This window comes from Leguminivora glycinivorella, chromosome 17 (genome assembly GCF_023078275.1).
Source record: "Leguminivora glycinivorella isolate SPB_JAAS2020 chromosome 17, LegGlyc_1.1, whole genome shotgun sequence".
Classification (NCBI taxonomy): domain Eukaryota; kingdom Metazoa; phylum Arthropoda; class Insecta; order Lepidoptera; family Tortricidae; genus Leguminivora; species Leguminivora glycinivorella.
The window spans coordinates 4,009,367-4,023,622 of NC_062987.1; the positions used below are offsets into that span (position 1 = coordinate 4,009,367).

Genomic DNA, 14,256 nt, shown 5'->3' on the forward strand with positions numbered 1-14,256 from the left:
AATTTGAAATATACAGTAGAGTCCGGTTATCACGACGCCCAAGGGACCACTGATATTACGTCGTACAAAACGAATTTCATTTCGGTTTAAAGATATGGGGTTACCCTCATCTGGCAGAATAATTTTAGTCCGAAACACACTTCGCATAACATGTTTCGCAGAAACACTTTCAGTAGAATGGTAATTTTGCAGAAAACTTAGTTGGCATGATTACTACTACGCATAAGACACATTTGGCAGAATATTGTTTTACAGAACATTACTTTGGTCGACTTTGATTTAGCATAATTGTATGTACCTACCATAATAATCTTATGGCATAATATAACATTAGCAGAATTATTACGCGCTATCAAAAAAGAAAAACTGCCCCAGAGTCACCGTTAGGTACGACGACGAGCGAAGCGAGGAGGAGTGTTAATAGGTATCTTGCATCCCCAACACATCCAACTCACTATCAAATAGCAAATTGCAACTTTATGCCGCATAAATATTATGCACAAATATTATCTGCAAAAGTATTTTTCGACTAGAAGACTATTATGCTCATCAAGATTATGACAACAGACGATTCGGTATTACAAAAATCTGCGAAATGATTTATGCCAAAGCATATTCTGCGTAAGGTGTTTCTGCCAAGAACTATTATATGAATCAAATATATGCGTAAAAAGTTTCTGCCAGATCTACCAAAGATATGTCATGTTTTAGTATGCGTACTTGACTTGCTCATCACCGGCAAATTACTGTCGTAATTCGTAATAATAAATAGTCGCATTCGTTGAACCTCGATTTAGGTAATTAATATGACAATAGATAATCGATGGAATCAGGCGTTACTTTGCGGAAATCCATGTTAATCGTAAACTAGAATATTATAGTTATTTTTATTTTTGCGGTGGGAGGGTGGGAAAATTAATTGCATGTAAAAAATACGCAAGTAATTATAACAGGTTGGCACTGATTGACTTGCACGTTATCTATTCGCGGATTAGCAAAGGAAAGTTCTAGTTTACGATGACAATAGATTTTTTTATTAAGTAAAACTACGTTATACGCAATCGAAAAATAAAAAGTGGGTTCTATTTAGCTTATAAGATTAGACCCGAGGCGAACCAATTGTTAAAATTATTAAAACCAATGGTCCAAAAAGTCACATGGCTACAATCTCATCCTGCTACCTGTAGGCAAGACAAGGGGCCATGCTTGGGGCGGAAATAGCTTTGTTTTAGTAAACACATATTTTGCGTTGCAGTTTCCTCGCTATAGTGAGGGGAAAAGTTTTGTGTTACACTCGGGTGCAAATGTATTTTACTTCTCGTGTATTAAAAAACTCGCAAGTTCCGGATTCTATTCTCGAACCACTCGCTTCGCTCGTGGTTCAACTATAGAATCCTTTCACTTGCTCGTTTTTCAATTTCACACTCGGCATTAAAATACAACTTTGCCCCCTTGTATAACAAATAACTATTCTCAAACATGGTATGAAATATTGATGTTATGTGCCTTATAATAGGCAGCGAAGTATGACGTAAAACGTAGTGATTATATTCTCTTTGGTATGACGTTGCAGGTGCGGCTAGGACGATTGATAGATAATGGAATTTCATACAAACCTTGCAGGCCAAGGCCGGCAAAGTCCTCTTTTTAGGCTCCCCACAGACAGTCTTAAAAATTCATAATCTTAAAAAAAACTTGTATGCAATCTGACAGTTCAGATCTGTCAGTGTCTTGTCAGTGTCAGTTTGAACTGTCAGATTGCATACAAGTTTTTTTTAAGATTATGAATTTTTAAGACTGTCTGTGGGGAGCCTTAGGGTTTTTAATTTCCAAACACAGATAATTGTGACATAACATCCAGGTATTTAGCCAATTAAAAAAAAAAACTATAAGGGGCTTTATAGACGTGCCGACTGCAACTGGTACGGGCCCTAGACAATATTTGATTTTGGGTGCGTTTTCATACAAAAAAAAAATTTTCGTTTTTTTTTTAATTGTTTTTTAATCTTTTTGTTTTTTTATAAGCGTATACGGGGTATCAAAGGGGAACGAAAATTAATTCGATTATTTTTGCGCTACGACGCACCGTTTAGGAGATACAGCCATCCAAAGTTACTATTTTCAGTAGACTTTATTTATTTCATACCATGTTTGAGAAAAGCACTATACATACCTCGGCGGGAAATGGGGTTGCCCGGTGTCTTTGTCCCGGCCTCTGTTATTCCAGTATAATTCAGAGTTTATTTTCTGTTCTGTTGTGGGCGATAACCTCAAAATCGGGATTTCTGTCAAGGACGGCTTTCATTTTAGTTTGCAAACGCTTACCTATTTCTCCTGGTATACTGTCCAGATTATTTATTATATTTTTTATTTTACTAAAAGTCTATTCGACAGTATTTGACGACTGTAAATTCTCTATTACAACCATAGATTTAGAATTATTAAACTAGATTGTGGAATCACATTTTTTGCCATACTAAATTGAACCTTATCACAGAGACAGAAAGGTGATCGTATCAGACTAGCGAAAACGGTCCACATGAGAGGGCATTGATTGGGCTGGTGTCCCTCTCGCACGTGTGACCAGTGTTAATGAGGTTACCATAGTAGTAGTATTTTTATCTGTATATTACCTGACTTTATAACGTCTTATATTATTTTAGTGTTATATTCAAACTAGGGTTTCGATATATTTCAAAGAGTTGGAAAATAATTATAATGTAATTACTTTGATGCCAATAAATCAAAGATTTGTATAATTAAAAAATACGTTCAAATGGGTATTAGTAGATTTGGTAGTAACTTTGAAAATTGACTGGTATCCCCAATGTATGACAGTGATGACGTCACTGAATAATGTTGACATTGTCAGTAAGTGCGAGAGGGACACCAGCCCAAACAATGACCTCTCATGTGGACACACTTTTTGACCTATCTACTCATTCTGGTTTAACTGTAATTCTGTGATTACAACCAAAATTTTGCTGCCGTTTAGGTAAGGTACGTACGTAATTTAGGTACGGCAAATACGACTGTAATTTGACAACTATCAATGTCAAAATATATATATTAAGAAAAAGTGAATCCACGGGGGTTTTATATCTAGAGAACTAGAAGAACTAGTTTAATAAATCTACACTTTAACAAACTTTTGTATTTATTGACTAGGAATCAAATTATATGTCAAGTAAGAAATTAATTAAACGATTAATTATTTGATTAATTTTGGAGACATGTCCACATTATTGCGAGCAATGACGCAAATTTTTCCGATCTCTGAACATAACATAAGTAACATTCGCGATGACCACCCGTGAGGGCCCCGCCACTAAGGTTAAAGTTTTTCTGTCATTTTATCGGTATCCTTGCCACTCAATAGCTTTTTATTTCAAGTCCGGCTCCCGGTTACCTGTTACCTGCCACTTTACGTGCGGTCGGCTCCCGGATTTCGCCACCTTATGATAATGGACTGTCGTCCTAAAAGGCCTCAGTCTAGTTCTACTTTGACAGATTTTCCTCCTTACCTTTATTCTCCCTGCTCATGGTGATAAAGAACTGTCTTTTTTTTTTTTTTTTTTTAAATCTTTATTTAAGAGCTTGTCACCGAAGTGAACATGTCGCTCCGTAAAAATCAACATACAGTTTTATTGTCTTACAATTGACTTATTCTATTACAAATAGCCTTTCTCACAAGTTGCAATAGCGCAATGGCGGAATCCGATAGCGGAGAAGCCAGAACGCTATTGCAGCCCCCAACATCAAACATAGTATAAGTAGAATGGCCCGAATAAGCCAGTTGAATCCGAGCAGCTTCGTTTCGGACACATTCCATTGTAACATGTTCGTCACAATTAGGGAAGAAACTTTCTTCATCAAATAGCCAAATTGATTTAATGGGATATGTCCAGTACGTAGTCTCATCATCAATACAATGTCACGTCTACTGAGAGAACAATCTATCCACGGTGTTATTAGAGGATGAGGTTGGATCGTCTTGTACCAAATACCTTTTTCTGTGGATCTCTTATCAAAGTATTCTTTCCATAGAATGTAGGTTCTCTGTTTAGCTAAAATGATGCAATCCGTATAAAAAGGTAAGATATTACATTCTACTCCATCTTGACAAGCCAGCCTTGCCATAGAATCCACTATTTCATTACCGGCTATACCCACATGCGATGGAATCCATTGCAATATTATGGTCTTACCCTTCGCTTGTAACTTATCAATGAGATTCAAAATGGAATAGGCAATTGGGAGACAACGAATATTCTTGGTACACCGAGCAATATGTTGAAGAGCACTTTTAGAATCTGATAAAATGACTATGTCAGTACAATCTAGGGCTTGGATGTAGGATAATGCCTCAGCAATGGCAACCAACTCAGCGTGCATTATAGACATGTCGTATGGAATATGTAACTTAAGCGATACTTTCGATTGAGGGTCATAAAACGCAGCACCTAAAGAGTTCCTTTCCTTAGAGCCATCGGTATATATACAATAAAATCCGGAGAAATTTGTACGTAAATAAGCGTTAACAGTAGTTCTTAAATTAGTTCGGTCATATTCTCGCTTAGATTTGGTAACTGAAGTAATACTGAACTTAATTGACTTTGAAATATCTATATAATTTACCCATTGTTCCAAAGAGAACATTTCCAATAATTGGCTCGAATATATAGTAATTGAGTTATACAAATTATGGATGGTCAGAAGAAGTGGCTTTTTATTTCGCAAAATGTCTCGGTCTTTTAAGTAATTATTTAATGCATCTAGGAGTTTGATAGTTGTGTTGTTTTCAAAAGATCTAGATTTTAACCAAAACTTGGACGCCAAATAAAAGCGACGAATATGCAAAGGCTGTACAGCCAGTTCACATTCCATTGCGTGTATAGGAGTAGACTTAATAAATCCACCAATAGTCCGCAAACACTGGTTTTGAATCTTATCGAGTTTGTACAAATTAGAATCGCAACTGTCATCATACAGGAAAGACGCGTAATCTATGCGGCTACGAATTATGGCGAAGTATAGCCTCCTAAGATGTTTTGGATGAACACCCCATCCCGGTCCAACTAAAACTTTCAAAATATTGGAATATTTCTGAATTTTTTGAACCAATTCATTAATATGTTTTTCCCACCTAAGAGATCGATCCAACCACATTCCTAAATATTTGACATACTTGACTAATTCTAATTCCTTTGTTCATGCAATTCGAAGCGCAATGGCGTTCCGCGCGCCATCTAGCGAGGCTAGTTGTAACTACGACGTATCGAGCGACATCATTGGTCGTGATTCAGTATTGGCTAATATAGCAGTGAGTGCTGCCTCTCGCGGCGAGAGTTGAAGTTTGGAGTTGACCTGTGAGCTTGTAAGAACAAGCACGGTAAAAATGCGTTGAGAACGATTTGTATAAGTTTGCTGTTTTTGTATCGCGACGCGCGTTAAAATAGTGTCTAAGGTGTAACTCGTTGCATTAAAATAAGTGTTAGTTGAGCCCAGTGGTTTGATTCAACGCCCAGATACCATCCCCTGGCCGAGGTAGCTTCGGGGACGGCGCCGGTCCTCGCTCTGGACCTTAAAAGAGCGTGGTGGTCCAGCCTAGGTGTGAGGGGCCGGAGACGACGCGTCGACGGCTACGAGCACCATTTCTTCGGTGTACCAGACCGGCGGGTCCAGGACCTGGCCGTGTAGCGTACATTTTGGTGGCCCATGAGGGGAACGAGCGATATCAGCACGATATTGGAAGATAACCCCCGAATTGGGACAAGATTCAGGACCGAAGCGGTCTACAATCAGCAGAATCGAGGATTCGCGTCATTCCAGCATTTAGTGTTAAATTCCGTGCGTTGGACGCTAAATAACGAAGTGAAAATCAAAACCGCATGGGTTTTTAGGTTATTAGTGTTGTGCCAATTTCATTGAACAGATTACCGGTTAAGTTGCCAAGTTGGTAACATTGAGTGACTAACTTCACATCGAACAACTGTCAGCTGTCAGAATCGGCCATAGTGTATAGACTCTAAGTTACGTCAAACTTCAAGTTGTTGACATATTAAACGTCAAATTCATTTACTTGCCGGATCGATATTGTTAATCGCTATTATAATATAGAAAACAAGTGTTACAATTTAGAGTTAACTTTACTGTGAGATATTTGTGTTCATAGCAAACATGTCGCTAAAAGCCGCAAAGGTTCAATTAAAGACCCGTTATTTAATGTTAACGGATTATGCTGGCACAATTGTGGTACGACCAGGCACGATCGCCGCGACCGTAGCAAGGAGGCATTTCCGAGAAGCCTACAAAACGTATGTTTCGGCATACGAGTCATTGGTGGCGAGTGATTCGGAACTTGCAGAGGAGGAAAGACTACTGTACCAGCAGCAATTTAGCGAGGTAAATCGACTCCTCATTCAATTGGATGAGGCATCAGAGGAAGAGGAGTCCGGGAGGCCCTCAACCTCAAAACATCAAGGTAAGGTCAAACTTCCGTTAGTTCAATTGCCTACATTTTCAGGCTGCCTAGCTGAATGGCTGTCATTCTATGACTTATTTATGTCCCTTGTTGATGCGGGACCGCTTTCCGACGCGGAAAAACACTATTATTTAAGGACGTCGTTAAATAGTGAGGCACTATCGATTGTTCAACATTTGCCTATGGATGGCGACAACTATACAGTTGCCCTGGACCTCCTAAAGCAAAGGTATCACAACAGCAGGCAGCTGGTAGACACCTTTATAGGACAGATCCTAAACCTGCCCAACGTGGGAGGCCCCAGTGTCAATTTAAGAACCCAGTTTTATGATCCTCTCAGAGAGGCCATCCAGGCGCTTAGGAAACTGAAGCAACCTGTCGATGAATGGTCGTATTTATTACTGCATTTAATTTTACAGAAGTTGCCCCTGCGCGTAAAGACACTCTTTGAGGAGCGGCACGGGACAGATCCGCAAGTGCTACCGACCCTTACCCAGCTAGTGTCGCTACTAGATGAACAATGCCGGGTGCAGCAGGCGATCTCCCCTGCAGCAGTGGAACGAACTCCTGCGGCACGCCGGTCACCCACTGCTAGAGGTCGAGGCGGCGCAGCGCCGGCTCACCACCTGGCAGCCCCCCGGGTCCTGGCAGCACAACCGGAACCCAATGATCAGGTGAATCGTTCATTTGCAACTTGCTCTTATTGCTCGAGCAGTGCTCACACCCTGTACAAATGCCCCGCTTTCCTGGGACTGCCACCCTCGAAGCGCAGAACCTGGGCTAGAGATACAGGGGCCTGCTTCAAATGTCTCCGCGCTCATTATGCTAGAGAATGTATGTCGCGCAATTGGTGCGCGGCATGCCAATCATCAGTGCATAATTCGTTGTTATGCTCGGCTGTGGCAGGCATGTCGGTTGAGGAACCAGCAGCTGCAAAGGCTGTGCATCGAGTGCAAGATCAGCCACCGGCTCAGTCAGCCTCGTGGAGGCGATCACCACCGCAGCGGCGGTCACCACCTCGACCGGCCCCGCCACAGGAGAGAGGGCCGCAGCAGGCCCACTCATCACAATCATGCTCACCACTACCGTGGGGTGTGGAGGAAGCTAGGACTCCCTCCCTATCAAACCAGACACCTCTTTTGGTGGCTGCTGGTCACGTTCCACGCCTGCCGGTTGGAGCGAGGGCCCGCCAGGCGCAGGAGACCTTCCACTCCTTGCGCTTTGGCACTCGACGCAGCCCTGAGCCCCGGCAATGAAATGATCTCACTGTTGGTGAACCAGAGGCACGGTGGATGACGCCATCCATCCGTGTCAGTCCTACAGCCATTGTTCTTGTTAGATCAGGTAATGGTACTTACGTTAAGGCTAGATCTTTGCTGGATACCGGCGCGGCTTGCTCCATAGTAAAGAAATCATTTGCAGATGAAGTAGGTTTGCACCAACAGTTTAATGGTACTAATATATTTGGAATCGGTGATCAAAAGGTCAATGTCCCCGGGACAATAGCAAAGGTAGTATTCAGGCCGGTAGGAAAAATAGTTCCGATAATTAGCGTTATCGCTACAGTTATGTATACAGTTACTGGGAATATTCCATATGTAAATGCATACCTCAAGGGTCACTTAGATGCGACGCGGCTCAAGTTGGCAGACCCAAAGTTTGATGTATCTCAAGATGTAGATATCATTTTTGGACTGGATATACTCAATTACATATATACAGGCTCAAAGATTCTCACTAACATTCCAGGTGTGGAGGCCTATGGAACGTGCTTTGGCCATGTACTGATGGGTGCTTTGTGGAAGCATCCCGCTGACATCTCAACGAAGCAGCTGAGAGGGACGTCCGTAGAGGACTATGGAGTCCATGCGACACGCCTCGAGGAGGTACTTGAGAAGTTCTGGAAGGTCGAGCAGCCTCCAGAGGATCCGGTGGAGCATCCGGAGCATGTCGAATGTGAAAGGTTGTATACCTCCAATACTACACGTATGCCTGACGGCAAATACATGGTACGGCTGCCCTTATTGACAGACAGACCCGCACTCGGTGAGTCGAGGGCCATTGCCGCACGCAGGTTTTATTCATTAGAGGCGAAGCTAGCCAAGAATCCAGTCTTTGCTGAGAAATACAGGGATTTCATGCGAGAATATGAGTCATTAGGACATATGTCGAAATCAAACTATCAATTTGATTCAGAACACTTTATAATTCCACATCATGGTATTTTTAAGAGGGATTCTGATAAGCTCAGAGTGGTATTCAATGGGGCATCTCAAAGTAGCAATGGAATATCTGTAAATCAGTGTCTTCACTCAGGAAAGCCGCTCCAGAATGATATTACCAAGATATTGTTGAATTTCAGACGACACCAGTTTGTCTTCACGGCCGACATCCGCATGATGTTCAGGCAGACGTGGATACACCCCGACGATAGGCGCTATCAGCTGATCCTGTGGCGTGAGGATCCGTCGCAGGACCTACAGGTATATGAGTTAAATACTAATACCTACGGGCTACGGTCAAGCCCCTTTGTCGCAATAAGGACGCTAATACAATTAGCCAATGATTGGCAAGCTCAGCATCCAGGCTCCCCAGCTGCAGACGTCGTGCGACGGCAGGTATATGTTGATGACGTACTGGCGGGAGCAGAGTCAATTGCGGAGGCCCAGCAGCTAAAATCGGAGCTCACAGATCTCATGAGCAGTGCTGGGTATGAACTTAGAAAATGGTCGTCCAACTGTCGCGAGTTACTGCAGGACCTACCACAGGAATATTGTGAGATACCTCATCAATTCGACGCAGAAGATAAGAGCCTCATAAAGGTATTAGGCATCCAATGGAACCCGATAAACGACACAATGTCATATCAAATCAACGTACCCCTAGGGCAAGCGATAACCAAGCGAAGCGTGTTAAGTACTATCGCTCGATTATATGATCCTTGCGGATACTGTGCTCCCATCGTCTACAGATTCAAACTGTTTATGCAATCACTTTTTTCAGATGGAATGACGTGGGATGAACCCCTCACGGAGGTTCAAGAAAGTCAATGGAACGAAATGGTTCAGGATTTAAACCATTTGTCTCACTTACAGATCTCTCGATGCGTCGCGCTACCGGGATCGGTATCATATTCACTCCACGGTTTTGGAGATGCGTCTGAGATGGGCTACGGAGCGTGCGTATACCTCCGGACAGCAGACGCCGCTGGAAACGTCATGGTACGACTAATTATAGCTAAGACTAGAGTTGCGTCGAAAAAGACCAAGCAAACCATTCCAAAGAATGAGCTAAACGCGGCTCATATGGTTTATAAATTGCTGAATCACGCCGCAGCGGCCTATGAAGATGAACTTGATATTGACAGCATAAATGCATGGTCCGATAGCAAGATAACGTTGTGTTGGTTAAACACTAAGCCACACCTGCTCCAAACATTTGAATGTAATAGAGTACAAGACATTCAACAGTCGAAGCGACTAATGACATGGCGCTATGTCCGGGTGAGTTGAACCCGGCCGACGTCGCGTCGCGGGGAACCACAGCGAAAAGGCTCCTCAAGTGCAAGCTGTGGTGGTCACCAGACTGGCTACTCGAGGAGGAATCTCAGTGGCCAACGATGCCAGTCACCATGTCACCTGAGCTGCCAGGGTTCAAACAATTGGTACATGTCGTCGCTGAAGAGCAGTCATGGGAAGACTGCCTACTATCCAGAGTGAGCTCTTATAGTAAGCTCATAAATGTAACGTCATACATTTTACGGTTTTGCAAGAATATTCGTTTGCCGAAGCAGCAACGAAACTTGAACCAGACCCTGTCTATAGATGAAAATCGTGCCGCTACGAGCCACTGGATCAAGAAGGTCCAGTTGGATGCATACAAGGATGAAGCCATCTTACTGAAAAAAGGAAAATTAGTATGCAAGTCTCTCCAGAAATTAAGCGTCTTCGTAGATGAAGACCAGTTTATTCGAGTCGGCGGCCGACTCCGTAATTCAAGCCTGCGCTATGAAGCGAAGCACCCATTGCTTATTCCGAAGGATCATAGATGGACTCAGTTGTTGATGCAACATTATCACCGAATACATTGTCACGCATCGACAAGTGCGCTGATTAATATATTGAGACAGCGGTATTGGATCCCGTCAGCGAGACGTCAGGTTGCTCGCGTCATCCACAGCTGTACCCCATGCTTCAGGTTCAGCGCGACCGAGCAGGCGCCGTTCATGGCCGACCTGCCCGCCGACCGTGTCACGGCCGCGCGTCCATTTTCCGGCGTTGCAACGGATTTTGCTGGCCCTTATCTGGTTAAGGCCAGCCAACTTAGGAATGCTAAATCAGTTAAAGCTTACCTGTGTGTTTTTGTATGCCTAGGTACCAAGGCAGTGCATCTAGAGCTCGTCTCGTCGCTGAGCACCGAGGCTTTCATCGCTGCGTTCACACGGTTTGTCAGTCGACGAGGGCTGCCCTCCCTCGTCCGTAGTGATCAAGGTACGAATTTTAAAGGTGCTAGCTCATACCTCCGTGAGGTTAATCAGTTCTTACTTGACCATGAAACCGTCCTGGCGGATGAGTTTCGTCGTCAAGACGTGCGCTGGGAATTCAACCCTCCAGGCGCTGCCCACATGTCTGGATTAGTCGAAGCGGCCGTAAAGAGTAGTAAGAATCTGCTTAAACGGGAAATAGGAGATCGGATCCTAACCTTTGAATTACTGTATACGGCCTTCTGTCGGATAGAAGCGGTTCTTAATTCTCGAGCGCTGGTTCCAATGTCAGAGGATCCTTGTGACCTGGAAATTCTCAGTCCAGGTCATTTTTTGATTGGTCAGCCGTTAGTTTCATTACCTGAACCTTCATGGAAGGACACAAATATGTCACGGTTATCACATTTCCAATTTGTACAAGCTATAACTCAGAAATTTTGGGCTAAATATTATTTTGAGTATTTGAACAATTTACAATCACGTAATAAATGGAATAGGCATGTACCTAATGTTGCAATTAATGATTTAGTCCTAATTAAAGATGACAATACGCCACCTCTACAATGGCGTAGGGGTAGAATAATACAAATATTCAAAGGATCCGACGATGTTGTCAGATCGGTAAAATTAAAAACTCAGGGAGGCGAACTCGTTCGTCCTGTTGTTAAATTATGTAAATTGCCCATGGAACTGTAATTAATCATAAGGAGTAATTCATTATAAATGTAAATTGAAATATTGCTACTAACGTATGTCTGTTTGAGTTCCACCAGGGAACCATTGTAACTAACAACCTAGTAAATAGTTTACCTTAAGTTTAATTTCACTGATGTAAAAATTGTGTGAAGACGTATCTAATGGTCACAGATCACTTCTTGCTAGATGCCACATGTAGTATTTGTATCTGAATTTTTAATTTGTTTGTTTTGTTCACTTGATCTCTAGAACGAGACAATTGAACAGCTTCAAGTCTTCAGGTCAATCTCCCCCCTGGGGGCCCCAGGATGTTCATGCAATTCGAAGCGCAATGGCGTTCCGCGCGCCATCTAGCGAGGCTAGTTGTAACTACGACGTATCGAGCGACATCATTGGTCGTGATTCAGTATTGGCTAATATAGCAGTGAGTGCTGCCTCTCGCGGCGAGAGTTGAAGTTTGGAGTTGACCTGTGAGCTTGTAAGAACAAGCACGGTAAAAATGCGTTGAGAACGATTTGTATAAGTTTGCTGTTTTTGTATCGCGACGCGCGTTAAAATAGTGTCTAAGGTGTAACTCGTTGCATTAAAATAAGTGTTAGTTGAGCCCAGTGGTTTGATTCAACGCCCAGATACCATCCCCTGGCCGAGGTAGCTTCGGGGACGGCGCCGGTCCTCGCTCTGGACCTTAAAAGAGCGTGGTGGTCCAGCCTAGGTGTGAGGGGCCGGAGACGACGCGTCGACGGCTACGAGCACCATTTCTTCGGTGTACCAGACCGGCGGGTCCAGGACCTGGCCGTGTAGCGTACATCCTTATCATTAATTTTGATCTTTACAGGACTTCTATTAATACCTTTCTTAAACACACATAGTTTGGTTTTGGATGTAGATATGTCAAGACCGAGATTGTTCATGCATTTGTTAAATATGTCAAGAGATTTTTGTAATGTCTCCTCCGCCTCCGCTATAGATTTCTTTGTAACATATAAAATATAATCATCTGCATATTGTGAAAAGTAAACATCTGTAAGGGATTGTTGGATGTGCATGGTATAAACATTAAAAAGCAATGGAGAAGTAGGATCTCCCTGAGCCAACCCACGACCAGTTGATCTTCTTAACATAGATTTATCAGTTCGTATTGTAAGATATCTTTCTCTTAGGAAATTCCATAGATATTGACATATATTATTTCCAACTCCTAGTCTATCAAGTGTTTGAATTAAAATGGGAACATTTACATTATTATATGCGTTCTCAATATCTATGAAACTTCCCAAGGTGATCATATTTTTTGAAAACCCAGTTTGAATTCGGCTAACTAAACTACTTAAATTATCTAAAGATGATCGACACTTTCTAAAACCGACAGTTTCCTCGGAGAACATGCATCTTTTTTCTATGAACCATTCCAATCTCCTAGTGATCATAGAGTGAAATATTTTACACAGACATGAAATTAAAGATATTGGTCGAAGAGCAGAGTCAGAGGAGGGGTCCCTTCCGGGTTTAGGTATCGGGACTACACTAATTTCTCTCCACTGTGTTGGGACAAAACCTAGGGAGTAGAATCTATTGTACAGTGATAATAGTAAGAGCTTTCCATTTTCAGGAAAATTTTGTATCATAGAAAATGCTACACCATCATGACCTGGTGCAGTATCTTTAGTTTTAATGCAAGAATTTAATTCGTGTAATGTAAATGTTTCATCCAAAACCGTGCTACCGGACTCAATCATTGGCGTCGACGGAGACACATAATCTGGCGTGAGAGAATACAAGAGATTGCGAGCTTTTTCTACACTAACATGAGGCCGAGAAGATCTGTAACCCTTTACCCATTTCATTCGAGACCAAACTTCAGAGGCTGATGAGGACTCGCTTATAGAATTGCAAAATTGTTGCCAACTTTCATTTCTACGAGTTCTGATGAGTCTCTGAGCGTCTCTAATCTTAGTCTGAAGTTCCTCAAGATTCTGTGGTGTAGGGTTCCGTCTGAATAATGAGAGAGCTAAACGCCTTTCGGCAACGGCTTTGGATAGAGCTTGATTCCAATATGGTTTTGGTTGGAATTTTTTTGCTGGTTTATTGTTAAATTTAATACATGGTATGTAAAGATTGGCAGCTTCATTTACAATACTTAGAAAACCATTATAAGATTCTTGAGGATCCTCAGGCAAAGAAAACTCAGTAAACTTATTTTCTAAATACATTCTGTACTCATTCCATTGAGCTCCTTTATAGTTTCTCCTTGATACAGACTCAACACAAGAATTGAAACATGTAGAAATTTTTATAATAAGATGATCGCTACCTAGTGATTCTTTCATAACATTCCAATTAATAGTAAAATAAATATCAGTAGATACTATAGAAATGTCTGGAGACGACTCCTGTAATGATCCATTGACTAGTCGCACTCTTGTATGGCTGTGATCATTAAGTGAAACTAAATTACAGTCCATTAGAGAATCATATATTTGAGTGCCGCGAGTATCCGTTTTATATGACCAATTGGTGTGATGGCCATTAAAGTCACCCATAATAATCACGTTATGTTGTACGATTGAAAAAATGAAATCCCAATCACTCTGTT

General features: G+C 42.1%; 2 protein-coding genes across 4 annotated transcripts; both read left to right on the forward strand.

The window, feature by feature from the left end:
• Positions 1-5,214: 5,214 nt before the first annotated feature.
• Positions 5,215-6,935, forward strand: LOC125235575. The gene is made up of 2 exons (XM_048142172.1): positions 5,215-6,484; positions 6,904-6,935. The coding sequence occupies exons 1-2, from the start codon at positions 6,181-6,183 to the stop codon at positions 6,933-6,935; spliced, it is 336 nt and encodes a 111-aa protein (XP_047998129.1). The 5' UTR covers positions 5,215-6,180.
• Positions 6,921-12,266, forward strand: LOC125235177. Of its 3 annotated transcripts, none has more exons than XM_048141638.1 (3): positions 6,921-7,828; positions 8,234-9,705; positions 10,858-12,266. In XM_048141638.1, the coding sequence occupies exons 1-3, from the start codon at positions 7,777-7,779 to the stop codon at positions 10,876-10,878; spliced, it is 1,545 nt and encodes a 514-aa protein (XP_047997595.1). In that variant the 5' UTR covers positions 6,921-7,776; the 3' UTR covers positions 10,879-12,266. The 3 variants fall into 3 exon arrangements, with proteins under 3 accessions (XP_047997595.1, XP_047997596.1, XP_047997597.1); XM_048141639.1 differs by having other exon boundaries at positions 8,234-8,967; XM_048141640.1 differs by lacking the exon at positions 10,858-12,266 and having other exon boundaries at positions 6,921-7,158; positions 8,234-8,331.
• The last annotated feature ends 1,990 nt before the right edge of the window (positions 12,267-14,256 follow it).

Coding starts and splice junctions, on each gene's coding strand:
- LOC125235575 (XM_048142172.1), top strand. CDS start 6,181: ATGTCGCTAAAAGCCGCAAAGGTTCAATTAAAGACCCGTTATTTAATG. Junction 6,485..6,903: donor CTCAACCTCAAAACATCAAG/GTAAGGTCAAAC, acceptor TTAATTTTACAG/AAGTTGCCCCTGCGCGTAAA.
- LOC125235177 (XM_048141638.1), top strand. CDS start 7,777: ATGACGCCATCCATCCGTGTCAGTCCTACAGCCATTGTTCTTGTTAGA. Junction 7,829..8,233: donor CATTGTTCTTGTTAGATCAG/GTAATGGTACTT, acceptor CTAACATTCCAG/GTGTGGAGGCCTATGGAACG. Junction 9,706..10,857: donor ACGCCGCTGGAAACGTCATG/GTACGACTAATT, acceptor TTGTATGCCTAG/GTACCAAGGCAGTGCATCTA.